The following is a 20,073-nucleotide window of genomic DNA, read 5'->3' as shown; positions in this document are numbered from 1 at the left end:
AGAACCAAATAATTGTTTAAATATTCCATATTATTTTTAGATCCAAAAAAAGATTGAGAGACACGTTTTCAACAAGTTTCATAAGATTGGACTAGTAAATATACTCTTAGTCTCCCCCTTTTTTCGAAGAGCCCGGCCATGCGCGTAAACGCTGGTACGTGAATAAGTGCTGGGTGTCTTTGAAGGGGTGGCCTGGGGGGCATGTTCTGGGTGGGGAGGGCCAGGGTGGGGGGTGGGCTGGGACAACACCATAGTCCATTGTCCCGAAGACCCGGCTACCGGTGCGCGCAACTTACTTCAGAAGGAAAAAAGAAAAAGGTAGGGTTTAGGGAGTGGGGAGGAGAGGGGAAGGGGAAGGGAGGTTAGGTAGGGGGGTAGGAAGTTTCCTCCCCATCCGCTCCTTAATTGAAGCAGATGGGAAGGGAACTGGGGAAGGCCGGAATGCGTTGCCGCACAGAAACTGCAAAAATCTCCCCCCCCCCCCCCCCCGGTTGCACGTGAAGCCCACAGATTTTCCACATGGACCCGTGCGTGCAAAGTGGAAAATCTACCCCTAAGTATATCGTGCATTGCACAAATTACTGATGTGGTAGCAGGGAAATTAGTCTAACCATGACCCCTTTTTTTCTCACAGGTGCTATTTCCGTATATTTATAACATTTTGATGAATCTAGAGCTTAGCCAGATAAGGCTGACAAGGTAGCCAGATAAGTAGATCTTCCCATTACACCCCTGTTCACCCATCACTTAGCTGGATAACTATTTAGCCAGATAAATAGTTATCTGGCTAAGTAGCAGCCACTAAACATGGCTAATTATTCTGATGCCGCTATATAGCCTGATATGTTAGAACTTATCTAGCTAAGTGGTGCTGAATATTGACCTCTAAGAAATTAGCTTGAATAGAATACAAACATTTTCAATATGCTGAGATTCAGTCAGAATAGATTCAAAAATCTCCCAAAAGGATTTTATGCCCTCAACTACATGTATACCTTCTACTCTTTCAGCTCCTGATAAAGATTACCATCTAAGGTGAAACATGTCCAGCCTGCAATCTTTTCACTACATCTAATAATATTGTTGGGGAATTTTTAGACAACATTATTTTCCTACCAAATTAATTCCTTTACACTTCTTTAATTTTAATATTACAATCTTTTATGTGCCACCTATAAGCTATTTTATCAATATTTTGAAAATGGTGCCATCAGCATTTACATTATACCCTTGTTTAAATAATCTAAACCCAACTCAAAATCAAATTTAAATTTCAAAGGGGCAACTTTATCAAATTTGTATTTTGGTTTGTTGCTTTCATTTTCGGACCAGTTTTGGCCTAAATTTCATTTTGGGGGTGAAGTGTTTTTTTTGTTGTTGTTGTTTAATTTAGTTTGTATTTGTTTAAGAAAATAGTGCACATTAGTTTCTTAAATGAATAAAAACCAAATTTTGGTGGGGGGTGGGGGGGGGTTGGAACCATTTTTTTAAATTCATTTTACATTTATTGAAACGAAACAAAATGGCCATTTTTTATTTAGATTAACATTTATTGTTAAACAAATGCACAGCCCTACTGCTGAATACCAGCAGTCCACTAAACATTGTAGGTCTTGACTTTGGTGGATAAAGGACTGATCTAGACCAGCCAGAAAACTTGTAGGAGATCTCCATGCTTTTAGCCAAACTTAATCCAGGCTTTTTATGTTTATTCATTATCAGGTGAATTTGCAAAGGAGTTACACATGTAAAAATAACATGTTATCATAGCAATTGTCAAGTTATTTAAGGGCATTAATATTGGTAATAGCTATTGCAATGCAATGGCATATATTGTAGTAATTTTCAAAAGCCCACTAACACGGGTAAAGTGCATTTACATGTGTAAAACCCAGTTTTAAGTGTGTAAATACTTTTGAAAATCAGGCCCTATATGATTCAGAGTTAGCCAGATAACTAATCTAACTTAAATTCACCCTATAATATCCCAATGTTATCCAGCTAAAATTTAATCGGATAAGTGTCCAAAATATTCAAAAGCCAGCATTTAGCTGGATATCTCACAAATTATGCAGTTAAATAGAGATGTGAATCGGAACCGGAATCTGATCGGTTCCGGTTCTGATTCAAATCTTAAAATTTTTATCGTCCGGCCCGATTGGGTTTTTGTTTATTGGCTGCGCTCGAGCTGATAAACAAAAACCCCACCCCGACCCTTAAAAATCGACCCCTTAGCTTCCCCCACCCTCCCAACCACCCAAAAAACGTTTTTAAATTACCTGGGGGTCCAGTGGGGGTGCGGGGAGCGATCTCCTGCTCTCAGGCTGGCGCCATCTTTAAAGATGGCACCGGCCATCCAGTGCTCCTACCATGTGACCGGGGCCGGCCAATGGCACGGATACCCTGTCACATGGTAAGGGCAAAGGGCCATTGGCACCATTTTTATTAGTGGCAGTCGATGGCCTGAGAGCGGGAGATCGCTCCCCGCACCCCCACTGGACTACCAGGTAATTTTAAAACATTTTTTGAGGGGGGTCGAGAGGGTGGGGGGTCGATTTTTAAAGGGTTGGTGGGTTTTTTTTATTGGGCTATTGGCGCCATTTTTATTAGTGGCATCAAAATGGCGCCGATGGCCCGAGAGCAGGAGATCGGTCCCGGGGCTTCCACTAGACCACCAGGTACTCGTAAAAAGTTTTGGGGGGGGTTTGGGAGGGTGGGAGAAGGTAAGGGTTTAGTTTTAAAGGGCTGGGTGGGTTTAGGGCTTGTTTTGGTGTGCCGGTTTTCCCGCCCTCCCCCCCTTCCCCGATTTACAATTTTTCACGATAAATCGGGGGAATTTCTATTGTCTCGCGCACTCTAACGATTTTTGACTATTTAAAAAATATCGGACGATTTTTTAAATCGTCAAAAAACAATTCACATCCCTACAGTTAAATGCCATTGAATATGGATCCTCATTGACCAATTTTGGCTAGGAGAATCATGTAGAAGGACCAAGTTCAAAGTCTGGCCCTTTTCATGAGTTGATTCTAATACAAATTGCTGAAAATCTTGAATAATCATATGAGAACAAAAATCAGCCTCACGGCCAGATACATTTGAATTTATATGAAGATTAAAATCTCCTACATCAGGAAGATGAGGGTATTCCATCTGAACATTACAAATCAATTGGGGTAGCTTAACAGCTCAGCTCCCCAGGAAGGGGGAAGGATGGGGCCTTTGAAATGCAACCAAAATCTTTAGCAGTTTATATAGTGCAAATCAGACTAATAAACATTGAACTGTTACTGGTTGACTAACTGAGACTAATTTATTCTCAATCTCTTTTCAGATAAGAATTGCTACCCCACCCCCACCCTGGCTACCCACCCTAGAATGGGCAAACATATCAAAATCCTGAGAATACAACTAAGTCAAAGCTAAATCATCTCCAGGGGATAGGCACATCTTGGCAATATAAATATATCAAATCCCAAATCTTCTAAAACATCCCTCACTGTACTTAATTTAGATTTAATTGAACAGGCAGTAATCATTGCAACTTTAAGCCCATTCTGCATTTTCAAATATCTTCCCAGATCACCCATAACAGGGGCCACTAACAAAAAAAGATTTATATTGTGGTTACCTCTTTAATCTATAACCCCTTCGTGCAAACCTTTGTGTATATGTAAAAATTTATTTTTATGTTTCCTTTGTTAACTAAGCTGTTTCATTGTATTTGACTAAGGAATTTTTTCCTGCTTTTTCTGTTTCACTGTAACCCGGCATGATTTGCATTTAATGCAATAATGTCGGTATATAAAAGTTAAAAATAAATAAAATAAATAAATATGTACCCCTTCTCAAAATGCATTTTATCTAACAGACCTCAAATTGAACCAACCCCATTTAAGCTTGATAAAATATCACAGCCAGCAAATACTTATTTCCTGTAGAAATTTCTTGCCTTTCCAAACTCTTACGCAAGATGAATTACATTTCAGGTACAGTAGGTAGGTCCCTTCCCAGAGAAGACTTAAAATCTAAGGAAATCATTTACTAAGCCATGGGTATTTTTCCCCGAAGAAAGAATACCATAGGAATAACAAAGCCATGGTATATGATCCCGAGGCTTCTCGTGGGATTTTTCTGCTCAGAAAAGTACTGTGGCTCATGGTATATTCCCATGGGGAAAAATACTGTGGGTGTGAAAGTATCCTAAAGAACACATGATGGTGGCCTTAGGGACTGGGGGTGGGGGGTCACTATTACTTAAAGAGGCAACTTGACCCCCAAGAATGCTCCCACAAAGTAGTAAAAACACTGGGGGGTATATGTGCATAGACTTCCATATACCCCGTTAACTTTTGAGGCATTGTGTAAATATTTTTAAAAAGTAACTTTTTAGCTTCATTGCAAACCCTTTCCCTACCCAATGCCTCATCTTCACTCAAAAAATCCAGAGGCCATAATCCTACCCCCTACTCTTGGCCCTCTGAACATTAAATGGTCCCTTTTGGGCTAATGGACCACCCCTTACCTACAGAAGTCCGCCTGGTAATCCAATGGGGGCCCTGAATTCCCACTAGGCTCCAGGCCAAGGCAGCAGCCATTTTCCAAAATGGCCACCACCACCCTATGCTTGTATCCAAGGATCACAGGGGATGTGACAGGAGATCTACTTTTGGGGGGTTTTCTCGGAGCGGAGCTACTCCTATATAACAGTGCCCCAGGAGCCTTGGGATGTTCATTAATATTCCAAAGCTCCCGGGGAACGTTAGCTACCACTCAAGAGTAGTAGTTAACTTCAGCTCAAATAACACAGCTTGCAAATGTTTTCCACAAGTCACATTATTTGATTAGCATTATGTAGAGTATTACTGAGCTGATTAACATGTGCTTGCAGGGCTCATGTGACATAAGATATATCAAATATATAGCATTTACTGAACAAAAAACAGCATTTGCAAGTGATAAATGGCTTAATATGACTTAGTGAATGATCACCTAAGTTGGTAGCTTATACAATGGAGGGTAAATTGAGTTATTCAAGGTCATATGGAGTGTCTGTGGGAGATGCAAGATTTGAACTGTGGCTGCCCTGGTTCTCAGCCCACTGGTCTGACCAGTAGGTCATTCTTCCATAAAATCAGAAATAGAAAAAGTATTCAAGAATAAGTAGAATGAAGATATTTGTAGAAAGTAAAATGTTTCACTATTGGAGTAAGCTATTTTTTGTATATCTGTTAGTCCCAAAGAATCATGATGACTTTAAGGGAATGTGAGATAAGGAAAGAAAGAAATCAGGTAGAAATAAATAAATAAATAAAACACAATTATAGTCCTAACTGTCTTCAACTGCTACTTAATTCCCATTATCAGATTTTCTGAAAGAATTCCCCTGCAGAGATCAAGCATTTTCACAAAAAGACAGGGAGAGTCAGTATTATGCATTGGTAATAGAAAAACAAAGATGTCAGAAGATAGTACGTTTGACCTCCAAAAAGTCCTTTAACTGCCATAAACTTAGCATAAACACCAGTAAAAACTTATAACAAAGTAGCAGAGAGATTCTTGTTAATTAGCAACACTTTTCTTTGTATTTGAGAAAGTGTAGAAAAAAAGGTATCCTACCCCAGGTGTGCCCAACTCCTATCCTCAAGAACCACAAACAGACCAGGTTTTCAGGATATCCAAAATGAATATGCATGAGATACATTTGCATATAATGGAGGCAGTACAAATCTGTCTCATGCATATTCGTTGTGGATATCCTGAAAACCTGGCTTATTTGTGGCTCCTGAGGACTGAACTTGGCCACTCCTGTCATACCCAAAGATTTTTTAAGTTTTGATGAATTTAGTGAAGATGTGCATTTGTTTGAAATGAATAGGTAAAACATGACAAATGAGTCTATTTTAATTTCATTGGTGACCTATCGAAATGAATGAAGAGGTCCCATGATTGAAATTTAATTTTTTGTCTCATTCTTTTCTATTTTCCATCCAAGTCTATGGCACATTCAAGTCTATACACAATAATATATTGCCAGTGGGGTAATTCTAAAGAAATACAAAGTGAAAACCTCACCTTAACTTCTTAATAAATATATATCCTCTTATCTTAAATTTTCATACATACATTTTATAATCAATTTTCACACGTTTATTAACAATATAGCAAAATATTACATTACTAGCTCCTTTTTTAACCACATGATTTATGCAAAAATTCTTCTCTTTTTAACTATAAGTTCCCTTTTAAAGTGCAATTTGTATCTCTTAAAAGGACTGAGTGAGCATGTACAAGAAGCTCTGTATATCCTGTCAGGTGCTAGGGAAGACCTGTGCTGAGTAGCTCTCTTATAGTCTAATTTTAAAATCAGCACACACATATCAGCGTTGCGAGCAGAGATACGCTGCAATTTTAAATCGTGCACACACTTGTGCGTGTGTTTTAACATCCACCTCGCATACAGAGGTATTGCACCTAATCTTAAAGAGATTGCTCGAGAAAAGGTACTTTGTGCATCTTTCCTAGGACTTTCTCAGTTTTGGTGCTTATGTGGATGGATTTTAAAACATGCTCACGTTAGGAAGAACTGCCCAGTTTTTCCAATTAGTCCATCAGTTTGCCCAGTTAATATTGAGGTCTTCAAAACTCCTCCGGTTATTCATCTTGCATGCCCCCCCCCCCCCCAGTTGACCCAGACCCCCCCTCACCCTGTCCTGTAAGCCTTAAAATTTGAGATCTACAGATTTGCTCCTAATCTGGAGCAGCAGTAAAGTTACACAGATAACAAGCCGACACATGCTGCAGTCTTCAATTTTAAAATATGGAGTTGCGCGCATAACTGCTGGCCCCAACCCAAAATGCCCATGTTCTGCCCATGCCCTGCCCCTTTTGTGCCCTCTTATCTTTATGTATGCATGGGTGTATATATGCACGTACTTTACAGCTTTTTAAAATCTGTGTTGCTTGCATGCAGTCCACATACGCTTGTATGTGGGTATTTTTGTGCGAGCAACACTTTTAAAATTGATGTTACATTTCCCAGCTCGCAGGCTGCCCCGTAAGCTGGTTCACTCAACCCAAATGACGGGCCTGATGAGACACGGTGGCACACTGCCACTACAACTTCCTCCAAGGCGTCTCTAGGCACATGAGCACTGAACTCAGGCACATTTAAAGGGCCCATGGTGGGAAAGGACCAGCAGCGCCCTCATTTGAAAACATGGTCCCAGCGCTATAAAAGGGCCTTCTCTGCCTCATCCCCACTGCCTCAGTAATAGGTCGACTACACTTCGGTAGAGTGTTTTACTGCTGCCTTATCTTCAGCTTCAGTCAAGCTGTAGACTTGTCATCGGCTTTAGCCAAGCCATAGCCTTGTCTTCAGCCTCAGCCAAGCTGTAGCATTGTCTTCAGCCTCAGCCTTAACTGCAGCCTTGTTTTCAGCTTCAGCCAAGCCACAACCTTGTCTTCAGCCTCAGCCATAAGCACAGCCTTGTCTTCAGCCTCAGCGATAGTCACAGTCTTGTCTTCAGCCTCAGCCTTGTCTTCAACTCCAGCTAAGCCCTAGCCTTGTCTTCAGTTTCAACCATTGCTGTAGCCTTGTCTTCAGCCCCAGCCATAGCCACAGCCTTATATTCAGCTTCAGTCATGCTGAGGCCTGGTCTTCAACCTTTCTTCACCAGAGAAGCTCTCCTAAGACCTGCTGGCTTCCAGACTCCAAAGGCTCAATCCATAAATAAAGGGGCTGGTAAAGGCAAAGCTCCATCCATCTCTGCACCGTGTGTCCCCAGATCACAGTGAGCACCTACTGGACCCCCCAAGTAGATAGCGTCAACCTCACTCCAAAACAAGGACCCACAACCCTAACAATCAACCTCATAGATTATGAAACAAAGCTAAACAAGTTGTATTTAACCTTGGTAAAGGACTGTCTCTGATCTTCTCTGTTACGGTGGTTTCACTCATTGTGCCAGAAAGACAGAGACAGTGGCAATGCTGCTTTTTTTTTTTTTCTCACTGCGGTCAGGTCAGAGTATGAGACTGCAGCAGTGCTAGTTTTTTTTTTTTTGTTTCTGTCTTGTCTGAGTGTCTGAGAAAGGACAGCAGTGAGGCTAGCACATTGACAAGCTGAAGAGAGAAAGAGTCTTACCAGCTGCCAGTCTTTTTTGTTCTGTTTAACTAATAGGTTTTTTTTCTGTGTGGAAAAGGAGTCAGCACTGAGTACACAAAGTACAGCACAGCACCCATTTGTGTGTGTGTGTGTGTGTGACAGACAGTTCTTCACACAGTTCAATGATACTGTGAATGGAGGCACAGTATTAATAAATAAATTCCTTTGTGATATCCAAACTCCCAGAAGTCAGTGCACTTCATAATTCATCATGCAACTAAGAAGGAAAGGGAAAGGAGAAAATGGCAGCAGTAGAGGGTTTGCTTCAGAGCCAACCTAGCCTAGAAGCAGTGATAAAAAAGGAAGTCCTGCCCCTAAATTGAAAAGAGACTTTTTAGCTCAGAATGGCAAGAGAGGAAGGCAGCTCAAAAAATAAACAATTGAAATTAGAAGAGCATGTGCTACCACCTCCTGATCCTCTCCCTCTTGTTTTGGAGCAGAGGGAAATAGTTGGAGAGTGATCCAAGGTTGGCATTAGCAGGGCAGGTTCAACAGAAGTACAATGCCATAAATCAGCAGCTCATTCCCATATTATTACTGCTTCTGAAGAAGTTAAGGCAGTATTTTCACCAACTGATTCTGAGGAAGAATATTGTCCGGGATTCTCTCAGTCAGAACTTGAAGAGCTGGTAGCTAAAAATAATTTGAGTGGATAAGTCGGTAACATCATTGCATTCAGTGTGGCAGAAATTAAGTATCTGGGGTATTTCCTAAGAAAAGGAAAGTTCCGACTATAAATCTGAAAATTGGAAGCTACAATCAAGATTCCATTCCATGAACAAAGACATAAGTAAAATCCTTTGTTGCAATCAATGAATGCCACCAGCAATATATACTGAATTTTGCTAGTAGCTAAATCCCTAATAATGAATTGATTACAAATACAGGCCCTGACAAAATCCAATAGATAGAGACAACTGGCCAAGTATTCAGCAGACTTAAAAGAAAACTATGCTTAGACCCGGAAGATCTGACTTCAGTGAGCTATTTGTAGTGCAGGTGATGCCTCAGATGAAGGTCTGGAGGTGGTCCTTGCTCAACAGAAAGCACAAAGGTAGCACCCCAATATATATACAGCATATCAATAGGAAACCGTTTCTAAGAGAAATTCAATATTCAATAATTGAAAAGGAAATTCTGGTTATCAAATAAGTCCTGGAATACCTAAGGTCATGCTGGATCATCTGTTCACCCTTGAAATTAATCATAAACCCTTAACATGGATATACAAGAATAAGGAGTCAAATGTCTGGATATTCAGGTGGTTCCTAATCCTACAGCCTTTTGAATAGAACGCAGTCCAGGTTATGTAGACTTCAGCTATCAGGAAGCACATCACATTTAGCAACTATAACAGGGAGATAAGGAAAAGGACATGTAAGGAAGTTTACATTTTGGGAAGCCAGGCAATCTTAAGACACTACCTGGCAGAACTCCAACAGTCTATCTTAAACCCCAGCCTGGAAATGCTTACTCAGAAGGGGATGCTTATTCCCCGGTAGTTAAAAGCCCAAGAGAAATCAAATACATTAACATGACCTAAGTATATAGGAACCCATATTACAAGTACTCCCTGCTGAAGAAAACCAACAGTAAATAAACCAAGAAAAGAGGATGTTAACCAACAGGTAGTGCAGAATATAATCCTTGGAGTACCCCCCCTCCCCCAGCTGGAATTAGGTGGCATACCAATTAAAGGAAAGCCCCACCATTGTGGTTGAGTATTTCATCAGTGCCTATTTAAGCAACTAGATAGATATGTAGAAAGAAGATGCAAGTATGTAAAATAATGCAGTGAACATGAAATGTACAAATAAATTCACCATCAGGAATAGCACATTTGCTGATGGAATCATGGATTATTGTAAAATAGCAGTAATATATACATTAAACTGAGAATTATAACTGTGCAAATCAGATCTTTGTTGCAAAATCAGGCTTGCAAACTGTTACAGAGCTCTCAATATATTTTAGAAACAAAAGATGTACAGTAGACAAATTATCTTGTGAATTACCAGAAGAAAAGCATAGTTTTTAAAAATGACCTAGTGAGATTGACATTGTTTGTAGCTCTCAGGTTATCTTGCAGTAACATAGTTAATTATAGATAGCCCTGACGTATACGTCATACAGCTTTTATGCTGCTGAATGATTCCCTATAAAGTACATTAATAGAGCACCAGTTTCTCAATGTGTTTTGACAGGTTTCCCTTAATATTGCTCTGGAGGCCTTCATAGTCAAACCAGATAACTTCATGGGCATGACATGTACTGCCTTCCAGAAAATATCTGCAAATTCAGACAAACCAGTGAACCATGACACTGTGGGCTGGAAGGCAGACCATCATCCAGATCAACATTTGAATTTGAAATGCAGTGTAGGAAACCTCAGTGGGTCCTTGGCAAATCTATCCACTAAGGTAAGTGGTAAATATGAACTTCACAGAAAAGTTTTGATTGTTTCTATCTTGATTTTAGAAACAGGCTAATTTGTTATTGTGAATAAAAAGCTATTTATACTAGTTAAATATGACAATGCATACAAATACAATAGCATATATAGTAACAATACATATAATTAATAGCATGAGTTGCTATAATAGTATGGAACATTTATATTTACATTTACCTTTGAAAAATAATATATAAGGATTTGTTTTTATAAAAACAATATGGGAGAATTAATTTAGTACTTCAGAAAACAATTTTCTAATTGATTAGAAAGGTTTCCTCACTTCAGTTTCTGGAAAACTATTTTAAAATGAAATAAGATAATAGTTTCTATAAAAGTTATATATGCCGTAGAAAAGGTCATTATAAATAATTGATTTGTTTTAAAGTAAACAATATTAATGTGATCATTTCATAGACTTTATTGAATAATGTGAAGGGTTGTGGGTTTGTGAGCCCTTTGTGATGTGGCATAGTTGATGCAGCCTTGAGGGCATACCACTGAGACCTATGCTGGCAGCTGGCAAACGCACCCTGTACTGGGACAGTCTGGAGCTTCAACTTTACGAGCCACCTCCCCTGCAGGTTGAGCTCTTGACTTCTGGAGGCTGGCAGGTCTTAGGTGGGTCCCTAGGGTGGTGAAAATAACTAAAGTCTACAAGCACTCTGAGGTCAAGGCAGGCAGCAGACTAACGGAGTCAGAGACAGGCCAAGGCAGGCAGCTAGCAAGAGTGGTCAGGTCCAGGCAGCAGAATATCATGGTCAGGTCCAAGCAAGAGGTCAAGATCCAGAGAGTTAAGGCCAAGGGTAGATGAAGGCAAATTTAATTTTAAGATAGTTTTGTTTAATATATTTATAAATGACCTGGAAATGGGAACAATAAGTGAGGTGATCAAATTTGCTGATGACACAAAATTATTCAAAGTTGTTAAATCACGAAAGCAGTGAGAAATTGCAAGAGGACCTTACAAAACTGGGAAACTGGACATACAAATGGCAAATGAAATTAATGTGGACCAGTGCAAAGTGATGCACTTAGGGAAGAGTAATCCAAGTTATAGTTACACAATGCAAGGTTCAACATTAGGAGTCACCATTAAGAACATAAAACTTGGAACTAAGACATGCTATACTGGGTAAGACCAAGGGTCCATCAAGCCCAGCATCCGGTTTCCAACAGTGGCCAATCCAAAACACAAGTACTTGGCAAGTAGCTAAACATTAAATAGAATACAAGCTACTATTCCTCATTGATTAATAGGAGTTTATGAACTTCTCCTTTAGGAACTTATCCAAACCTTTTCTAAACCCAGTTACAGTAACTGCGGTAACACATCCTCTGGCAATGAATTTGAGAGCTTAATTATACTTTGAGTGACAAATAATGTTCTCCAATTTATTTTAAATGAGCTATTTGCTAATTTTATGTAGTGCCCCCTAGCCTATTGTCTGAGAGAGTAAATAACTGATTTATGTTTAAGTGTTCAAGTCCTTTCATGATTTTGTAAACATAAGAACATAAGAATATGCCATACTGGGTCAGACCAAGGGTCCATCAAGCCCAGCATCCTGTTTCCAACAGTGGCCAATCCAGGCCATAAGAACCTGGCAAGTACCCAAAAACTAAGTCTATTCCATGTTACCATTGCTAATGGCAGTGGCTATTCTCGAAGTGAACTTAATAGCAGGTAATGGACTTATCCTCCAAGAACTTATCCAATCCTTTTTTAAACACAGCTATACTAACTGCACGAACCACATTCTCTGGCAACAAATTCCAGAGTTGAATTGTACGTTGAATAAAAAAGAACTTTCTCCGATTAGTTTTAAATGTGCCCCATGCTAACTTCATGGAGTGCCCCCTAGTCTATCTACTATCCGAAAGAGTAAATAACCGATTCACATCTACCCGTTCTAGACCTCTCATGATTTTAAACACCTCTATCATATCCCCCCTCAGTCGTCTCTTCTCCAAGCTGAAAAGTCCTAACCTCTTTAGTCTTTCCTCATAGGGGAGTTGTTCCATTCCCCTTATCATTTTGGTAGCCCTTCTCTGTACCTTCTCCATTGCAATTATATCTTTTTTGAGATGCGGCGACCAGAATTGTACACAGTATTCAAGGTGTGGTCTCACCATGGAGCGATACAGAGGCATTATGACATTTTCCGTTTTATTCACCATTCCCTTTCTAATAATTCCCAACATTCTGTTTGCTTTTTTTACTGCTGCAGCACACTGAACCAACAATTTCAATGTGTTATCCACTATGACGCCTAGATCTCTTTCTTGGGTTGTAGCACCTAATATGGAACCCAACATTGTGTAATTATAGCATGGGTTATTTTTCCCTATATGCATCACCTTGCACTTATCCACATTAAATTTCATCTGCCATTTGGATGCCCAGTCTACAAGTTTCGCAAGGTCCTCCTGCAGTTTATCACAATCTGCTTGTGATTTAACTACTCTGCAAATTTGATTATCTCACTCGTCGTATTTCTTTCCAGATCATTTATAAATATACAAGCCGTTAAGCCCGTTAAAACGGGCTACATCCCTCTGTCTCTCACCTCCCCCTCATTCTCTCTCCCCTCCACCCCCTACCTCCCTCCCTCTCACCCACTCCTCCCACTCCTCCCCTCTCCTCCCACTCAGTCCCTCCCTCCCTCCCTCTCACTCTCCCTCAGTCCCACTCCCTCCCTCCCTCATTCTCTCTCCCCTCCACCCCCTACCTCCCTCCCTCTCACCCACTCCTCCCACTCAGTCTCACTCCCTCCCCCCTCTCCCTCAGTCCCACTCCCTCCCTCCCTCAGTCCCACTCCCTCCCTCCCTCCTTCTCTCAGTCCCACTCACTCTCCCAGTCCCACTCCCTCCCACTCCCTCTCTCCCTCTCACTCAGTCCCACTCCCTCTCTCTCCTCCCCTCTCACTCAGTCCCTCACTCTCTCTGTCAGTCCCTCCCTCTCTCTCTCCTCCCTCGCTGCCACCGCCGTTAAAAAGGGCTACATCCCTCTGTCTCTCACCTCCACCCCCTACCTCCCACCCACTCCTCCCTCTCCTCTCTCAGTCCCTCCCTCCCACTCAGTCTCACTCCCTCCCCCCTCCCACTCTCCCTCAGTCCCACTCCCTCCCTCCCACTCTGTCCCACTCCCTCCCTCAGTCCCACTCCCTCCCCCCCTCCCTCTTTGTCCCACTCTCTCTCTATCTCCCTCCCCCCTCACTCAGTCCCCCCTCTCCCTCCGTCCCACTCCCTCCCTCCCACTCACTCAGTCCCACTCCCTCTCTCCCTCTCTCAGTCCCACTCCCTCTCTCTCCTCCCCTCTCACTCAGTCCCTCCCTCTCTGTCAGTCCCTCCTTCTCTCTCTCCTCCCTCGCTGCCGCCGCCGCTACCACCGGACGCCGCCGCCGCTGCCTCCCGCCGCCGCCGCTACCACCCGCCGCCGCTGGATGCCGCCATGCCGCTGCCACCCGCCGCCGCTACCACCGGACGCCGCCACCCAACGCCGCCGCTGCCACCGGACGCCGCCACCCAACGCCGCTGCCGCTGCCACTGGACGCCGCCGCCGCTGCCACTGGACGCCGCCATTGTTTTTTCTTTTTTTCTGACGCTGGCTCAGAGCGACGTGCTCGCCCGCACATGCGCGGTAGAGCTGGTCTCTACTGCGCATTTGCGGGCCGTCGGTCACAGGCCATTTATAAGGTAGATTAAAAAGTAAGGGTCCCAATACAGATCCCTGAGGCACTCCACTGTCCACTCCCTTCCACTGAGAAAATTGTCCATTTAATCATACTCTCTGTTTCCTGTCTTTTAGCCAGTTTGCAATCCATGAAAATACATCGCCACCTATCCCATGACTTTTTACTTTTCCTAGAAGCCTCGCATGAGGAACTTTGTCAAACGCCTTCTGAAAATCCAAGTATACTATATCTACCGGTTCACCTTTATCCACATGTTTATTAACTCCTTCAAAAAGGTGAAGCAGATTTGTGAGGCAAGACTTGCCCTGGGTAAAGCCATGCTGACTTTGTTCCAATAAACCATGTCTTTCTATATGTTCTGTGATTTTGATATTTAGAACACTTTCCACTATTTTTTCTGGCACTGAAGTCAGGCTAACCGGTCTGTAGTTTCCCGATCGCCCCTGGAGCCCTTTTTAAATATTGGGGTTATATTTGCTATCCTCCAGTCTTCAGGTACAATGGATGATTTTAATGATAAATTTCAAATTTTTACTAATAGGTCTGAAATTTCATTTTTTAGTTCCTTCAGAACTCTGAGGTGTATACCATCCAGTCCAGGCAATTTACTACTCTTCAGTTTGTCAATCAGGCCTACCACATCTTCTAGGTTCACTGTGAAATGATTCAGTCCATCTGAATCATTACCCATGAAAACCTTCTCCATTATGGGTACCTCCCCAACATCCTCTTCAGTAAACACTGAAGCAAAGAAATCATTTAATCTTTCCGCGATGGCCTTATCTTCTCTAAGTACCCCTTTAATCCCTCGATTATCTAACGCTCCAACTGACTCCCTCACAGGCTTTCTGCTTCTGATATATTGAAAAACGTTTTTACTGTGAGTTTTTGTCTCTACAGCCAACTTCTTTTCAAATTCTCTCTTAGCCTGTCTTATCAATGTCTTACATTTAACTTGCCAATGTTTATGCTTTATCCTATTTTCTTCTGTTGGATCCTTCTTCCAAGTTTTGAATGAAGATCTTTTGGCTAAAATAGCTTCTTTCACCTCCCCTTTTAACCATGCCGGTAATCGTTTTGCCTTCTTTCCACCTTTCTTAATGTCGGGAATACATCTGGACTGTGCTTCTAGAATGGTATTTTTTAACAATGACCATGCCTCTTGGACATTTTTTACTTTTGTAGCTGCTCCTTTCAGTTTTTTTCTAACAATTTTTCTCATTTTATCAAAGTTTCCCTTTTGAAAGTTTAGCACGAGAGCCTTGGATTTGTACACTGTTCCTCTTCCAGTCATGAAATCAAATTTGATCATATTATGATCACTATTGCCAAGCGGCCCCACCACCGTTACCTCTCTCACCAAGTCCTGTGCTCCACTGAGAATTAGATCTAAAATTGCTCCCTCTCTCGTCGGTTCCTGAACCAATTGCTCCATAAAGATATCATTTATTCCATCCAGGAAAATTATCTCTCTAGCGTGACCCGATGATACATTTACCCAGTCAATATTGGGGTAATTGAAGTCTCCCATTATTACTGCACTACCAATTTGGTTAGCTTCCCTAATTTCTCTTAGCATTTCACTGTCCATCTCACCATCTTGACCAGGTGGACGGTAGTATACCCCTATCATTATAGTCTTCCCCGACACACAAGGGATTTCTACCCATAAAGATTCAATTTTGTATTTAGTCTCATGCAGGATGTTTATCCTGTTGGACTCTATGCCATCCCGGACATAAAGCGCCGCACTTCCTCCCGAGTGCTCCTCTCTGTCATTCCAATATAATTTGTACCCCGGTATAGCACTGTCCCATTGGTTATCCTCTTTCCACCATGTCTCTGAGATGCCAGTTAAGTCTATGTCATCATTCACTGCTATACATTCTAATTCTCCCATCTTACTTCTTAGACTTCTGGCATTAATATACAAACATTTCAAAGTTTGTTTTTTGTTTGTATTTTCATTCTGCTTTTTAATTGATAGGGATAAGTTAGAATTTTTTAGCTCAGGTGAGTTTTTAGTTACAGGCACTTGGACTACTTTTCTAATTGTTGGAACCTCACTGTCGGGATGCCCTAATTCTAATGCATCATTAGTATCCTTTAAAGATACCTCTCTCCGAACCATGCGCTGCTGAGCGACTGTCGGCTTTCCCCTTTGTTCTAGTTTAAAAGCTTCTCTATCTCCTTTTTAAAGGTTAGTGCCAGCAGTCTGGTTCCACCCTGGTTAAGGTGGAGCCCATCCCTTCGGAAGAGACTCCCCCTTCCCCAAAATGTTCCCCAGTTCCTAACAAAACTCAATCCCTTTTCCTTGCACCATCGTCTCATCCACACATTGAGACTCCGGAGCTCTGCCTGCCTCTGGTGACCTGCGCGTGGAACAGGGAGCATTTCAGAGAATGCTACCCTGGAGGTTCTGGATTTAAGCTTTCTACCTAAGAGCCTAAATTTGGCTTCCAGAACCTCCCTCCCACATTTTCGTATGTCGTTGATGCCCACATGTACCACGACAGCCGGCTCCTCCCCAGCACTGTCTAAAATCCTATCTAGGTGACGCGTGAGGTCTGCCACCTTCGCACCAGGTAGGCATGTTACCAGGCGATCCTCATGCCCACCAGCCACCCAGCTATCTACATTCCTAATAATTGAATCACCAACTATGATGGCCGACCTAACCTTTCCCTCCTGGGCAGTAGGCCTTGGGGAGATATCCTCAGTGCAAAAGGACAATGCATCACCTGGAGAGCAGGTCCTTGCTACAGGATCCTTTCCTGCTGCACCTGGTTGGTGCTCTCCCATCATGAGACCTTCTTCCTCCAAGGCAGCACCAGGGCTGCCAGTCTAACTTCAGTTAGTCAGCTTGAGTGACTCACTGCTCCCTTGATTAACAAATGTTGGTCCCTATTCAAACCCAATCACACTACCTCATCACCTTTCCAAGGTGAGTAACTGAGCTGAACTATTCAACTTTTTTACATAGGTATACACTGCTCCTAGCTTATTTCTAGCTTCTGGCTACTTTTTGGGTTGGTTTTTGTTTTTGTTTTTTTGTGGGGTTTTTTTTTCAATACAAGCACTCAGTTAGTATTAAATACACTCAGTTCTTTAAAAGTCTGGAGAACACTCAGTTCTGCAGACTTTTAAAAATAAACACACTACCTACTGCTACCTTATTGACTGACTAAAAATACAAACAGTCTAACTTGTTTATTCACTGCCTTTCTGACTATTAAAGGCACAAACACACTAAATAATATTCCCAAATTGTTAACTTTGCCCCAATACTTTTAAAAAAGACAATGGCCCCCAAGCAAAAACTTACTGATTCCTTTCAGCCACCAGCAAGGTGATCCTCTCCTCTGTGTTCCCTCTATCATATCTCCTCTCCGCCTTCTCTTCTCCAAGCTGAACAACCTTAACCTCTTTAGTTTTTCCTCCTAGGGGTGCCGTTCCATTCCTTTTCTCATTTTGGTTGCCCTTCTCTGTACTTACTCCAATGCAACTATATCTTTTTTGAGATGCAGCCACCAGAACTGCACACAGTATTCAAGGTGTGGTCTCACAATGGAGCGATACAGAGGCATTATGACATCCACAGTTTTATTCACCATTCCCATCCTAATAATTCCTAACATTCTGTTTGCATTTTCAACTGCCACAGCACACTGAGCCAATAATTTCACTATGACGCCTACATCTCTTTCCTGGGTGATAATTCCTAATATGAAGCCTAACATCATGTAACTAAAACAGACCATCTAATCCTTCTCTTTGTTTCCTGTTTTTTAACCAGTTTGTAATCCACAAAAGAACATCACCTCCTATCCCATGACGTTTTAGTTTTCTTAGAAGCCTCTCATAAGGGACTTTGTCGAACGCCTTCTGAAAACCAAATACACCACATTTACTGGTTCACCTGTGTCCACAAGTGTATTCACCCCTTCAAAAAAATGTAGGAGATTTGTGAGGCAAGACTTCCCTTGGGTAAATCCATGCAGGCTGTGTCCCATTAAACCATGCCTATCTGTGATTTTATTCTTTATAACAGTTTCCATGATTTTTCCCAGCATTGAAGTCAGGCTTAGTGATCTATAATTTCCAGGATTGCCCCTGGAGCCCTTTTTAAATATTGGGGTTACGTTGCCCACCTTCCAGTCTTTAGGTACAATGGATAATTTTAATGATAAGTTACAGATTAATTGTAATAGGTCTAAAATTTCATTTTTGAGTTCTTTCAGAACCCTAGGGTGTATACCAACCAGTCCAGGTGATTAACTACTCTTCAGTTTGTCAATCAAGCCTACTACATTTTCCAGGGTCACCGTGATTTGGTTCAGTCATCTGTGTTTACTGAAGAGGATGTTGGGGTGATACCTATTCCAGAGATTTCAAGGGTGATGATTCAGATGAACTGAACCAAATCACCATGGTTATAATGTGAGAATTCGGTCCATGGAAGGAGGGAGGCCGTTGGTTCAAGTAGGCTCGTAGAAAGGCCTTGAGACTTTGATTTACCAACTCAATTTGTCCATTGCTCTGAGGGTGAGGTGAAATCCAGTGTAAGTCCAAAATTAATGCACATGCCTTCCCAGTAGCAGGCTGTGACTGAATCCCTGGACTGAAAGGATGTGAAGAGGGAGCCCGTGCAGATGGAAGATGTGTTGGACAAAGAATTTAGACATGGATAGGAGACTTGGGAGGGGCAGGCAATCATGGTCAGGTCCAAGCAATAAGTCAAGATTTGTTGGGTCAGGAAAGGGTGGATGAAGACATACCAAAGACACTTTACAATATGGATAAGATAAGGCAAAGCTGGACAAGGTAGACTGGAGGAGGAAAGCTGGAGAAGACAAGGCAGGAAGACAAGACTGGAGAAGGTAAGGCAAAGCTAGAGAAGGCAAGGCTGGAGAAGCCAAAGCTGGACGAGGCATAAGAACACAGAAATCAGGAATACTTGGCTTCATGCACTGCAAGGCAGAAAACCTGTTTCTGAGGCCAAAAAGAGTATACTGGCTGGGCCTTAAATAGGGTGCCAGGGGAAGTCATCATTAGGTGCCAAGAAGTGGCTTTTATGCCGTGAGGCCTTTAAGGTATGCACAGTTGTGTGCATGCACGGCTGAGAGCTGGTATGGAAGAAAGGGGAAACAGTGTGCTGGTGGCATCCTTGCCTTGCAGCATTCTTTGGCAGCATCCGGGGCCTTGAAATGCAGGGTATATAAGAACATAAGAACATGCCATACTGGGTCAGACCAAGGGTCCATCAAGCCCAGCATCTTGTTTCCAACAGTGGCCAATCCAGGCCATAAGAACCTGCCAAGTACCCCAAAACTAAGTCTATTCCACGTTACCGTTGCTAGTAATAAGTAACAGAGGCTATTTTCTAAGTCAACTTAATTAATAGCAGGTAATGGACTTCTCCTCCAAGAACTTATCCAATCCTTTTTTGAACCCATTTACATTAACTACACTAACCACATCCTCTGGAAACAAATTCCAGATAAAGTGCTTTCAACATCAACCCCCTTAGGGGCAATTTTCAAACTACCTATGTTGAAAGTAGGCAGGGCCCTTGCAAATCATTTTCAAAGGGAAAAATATGTCTGCACTTTCTCTTTAAAAAACTGCTGCATGTACAAATTACTCATGGACCTTTGCATCTGCTTTTTGAGCTGGTAAAGTGTCTATGGAAAATAGTTTCCTTAATCTAAACATGTTGTTTTCCAAATAATCTCTGAGAATGTTTCCCAACAATC

The 20,073-nt window shown here is 41.9% G+C and overlaps 1 protein-coding gene across 3 annotated transcripts in view; it reads left to right on the top strand.

Moving 5' to 3' along the window:
• The window catches only part of ADGRA1 (adhesion G protein-coupled receptor A1), a 1,158,413-nt gene that overhangs the window by 663,182 nt on the left and 475,158 nt on the right, over positions 1-20,073 (top strand). For all 3 annotated transcript variants that reach the window (XM_029609977.1, XM_029609976.1, XM_029609978.1), the window contains one exon: positions 10,372-10,587. In XM_029609977.1, coding sequence (XP_029465837.1) covers positions 10,372-10,587 — 216 coding nt within the window. The remainder of the gene's footprint in view (positions 1-10,371; positions 10,588-20,073) is intronic.

This window comes from Rhinatrema bivittatum, chromosome 7 (genome assembly GCF_901001135.1).
Source record: "Rhinatrema bivittatum chromosome 7, aRhiBiv1.1, whole genome shotgun sequence".
NCBI lineage: Eukaryota > Metazoa > Chordata > Amphibia > Gymnophiona > Rhinatrematidae > Rhinatrema > Rhinatrema bivittatum.
This window is presented reverse-complemented; position numbering and strand designations above follow the sequence as displayed.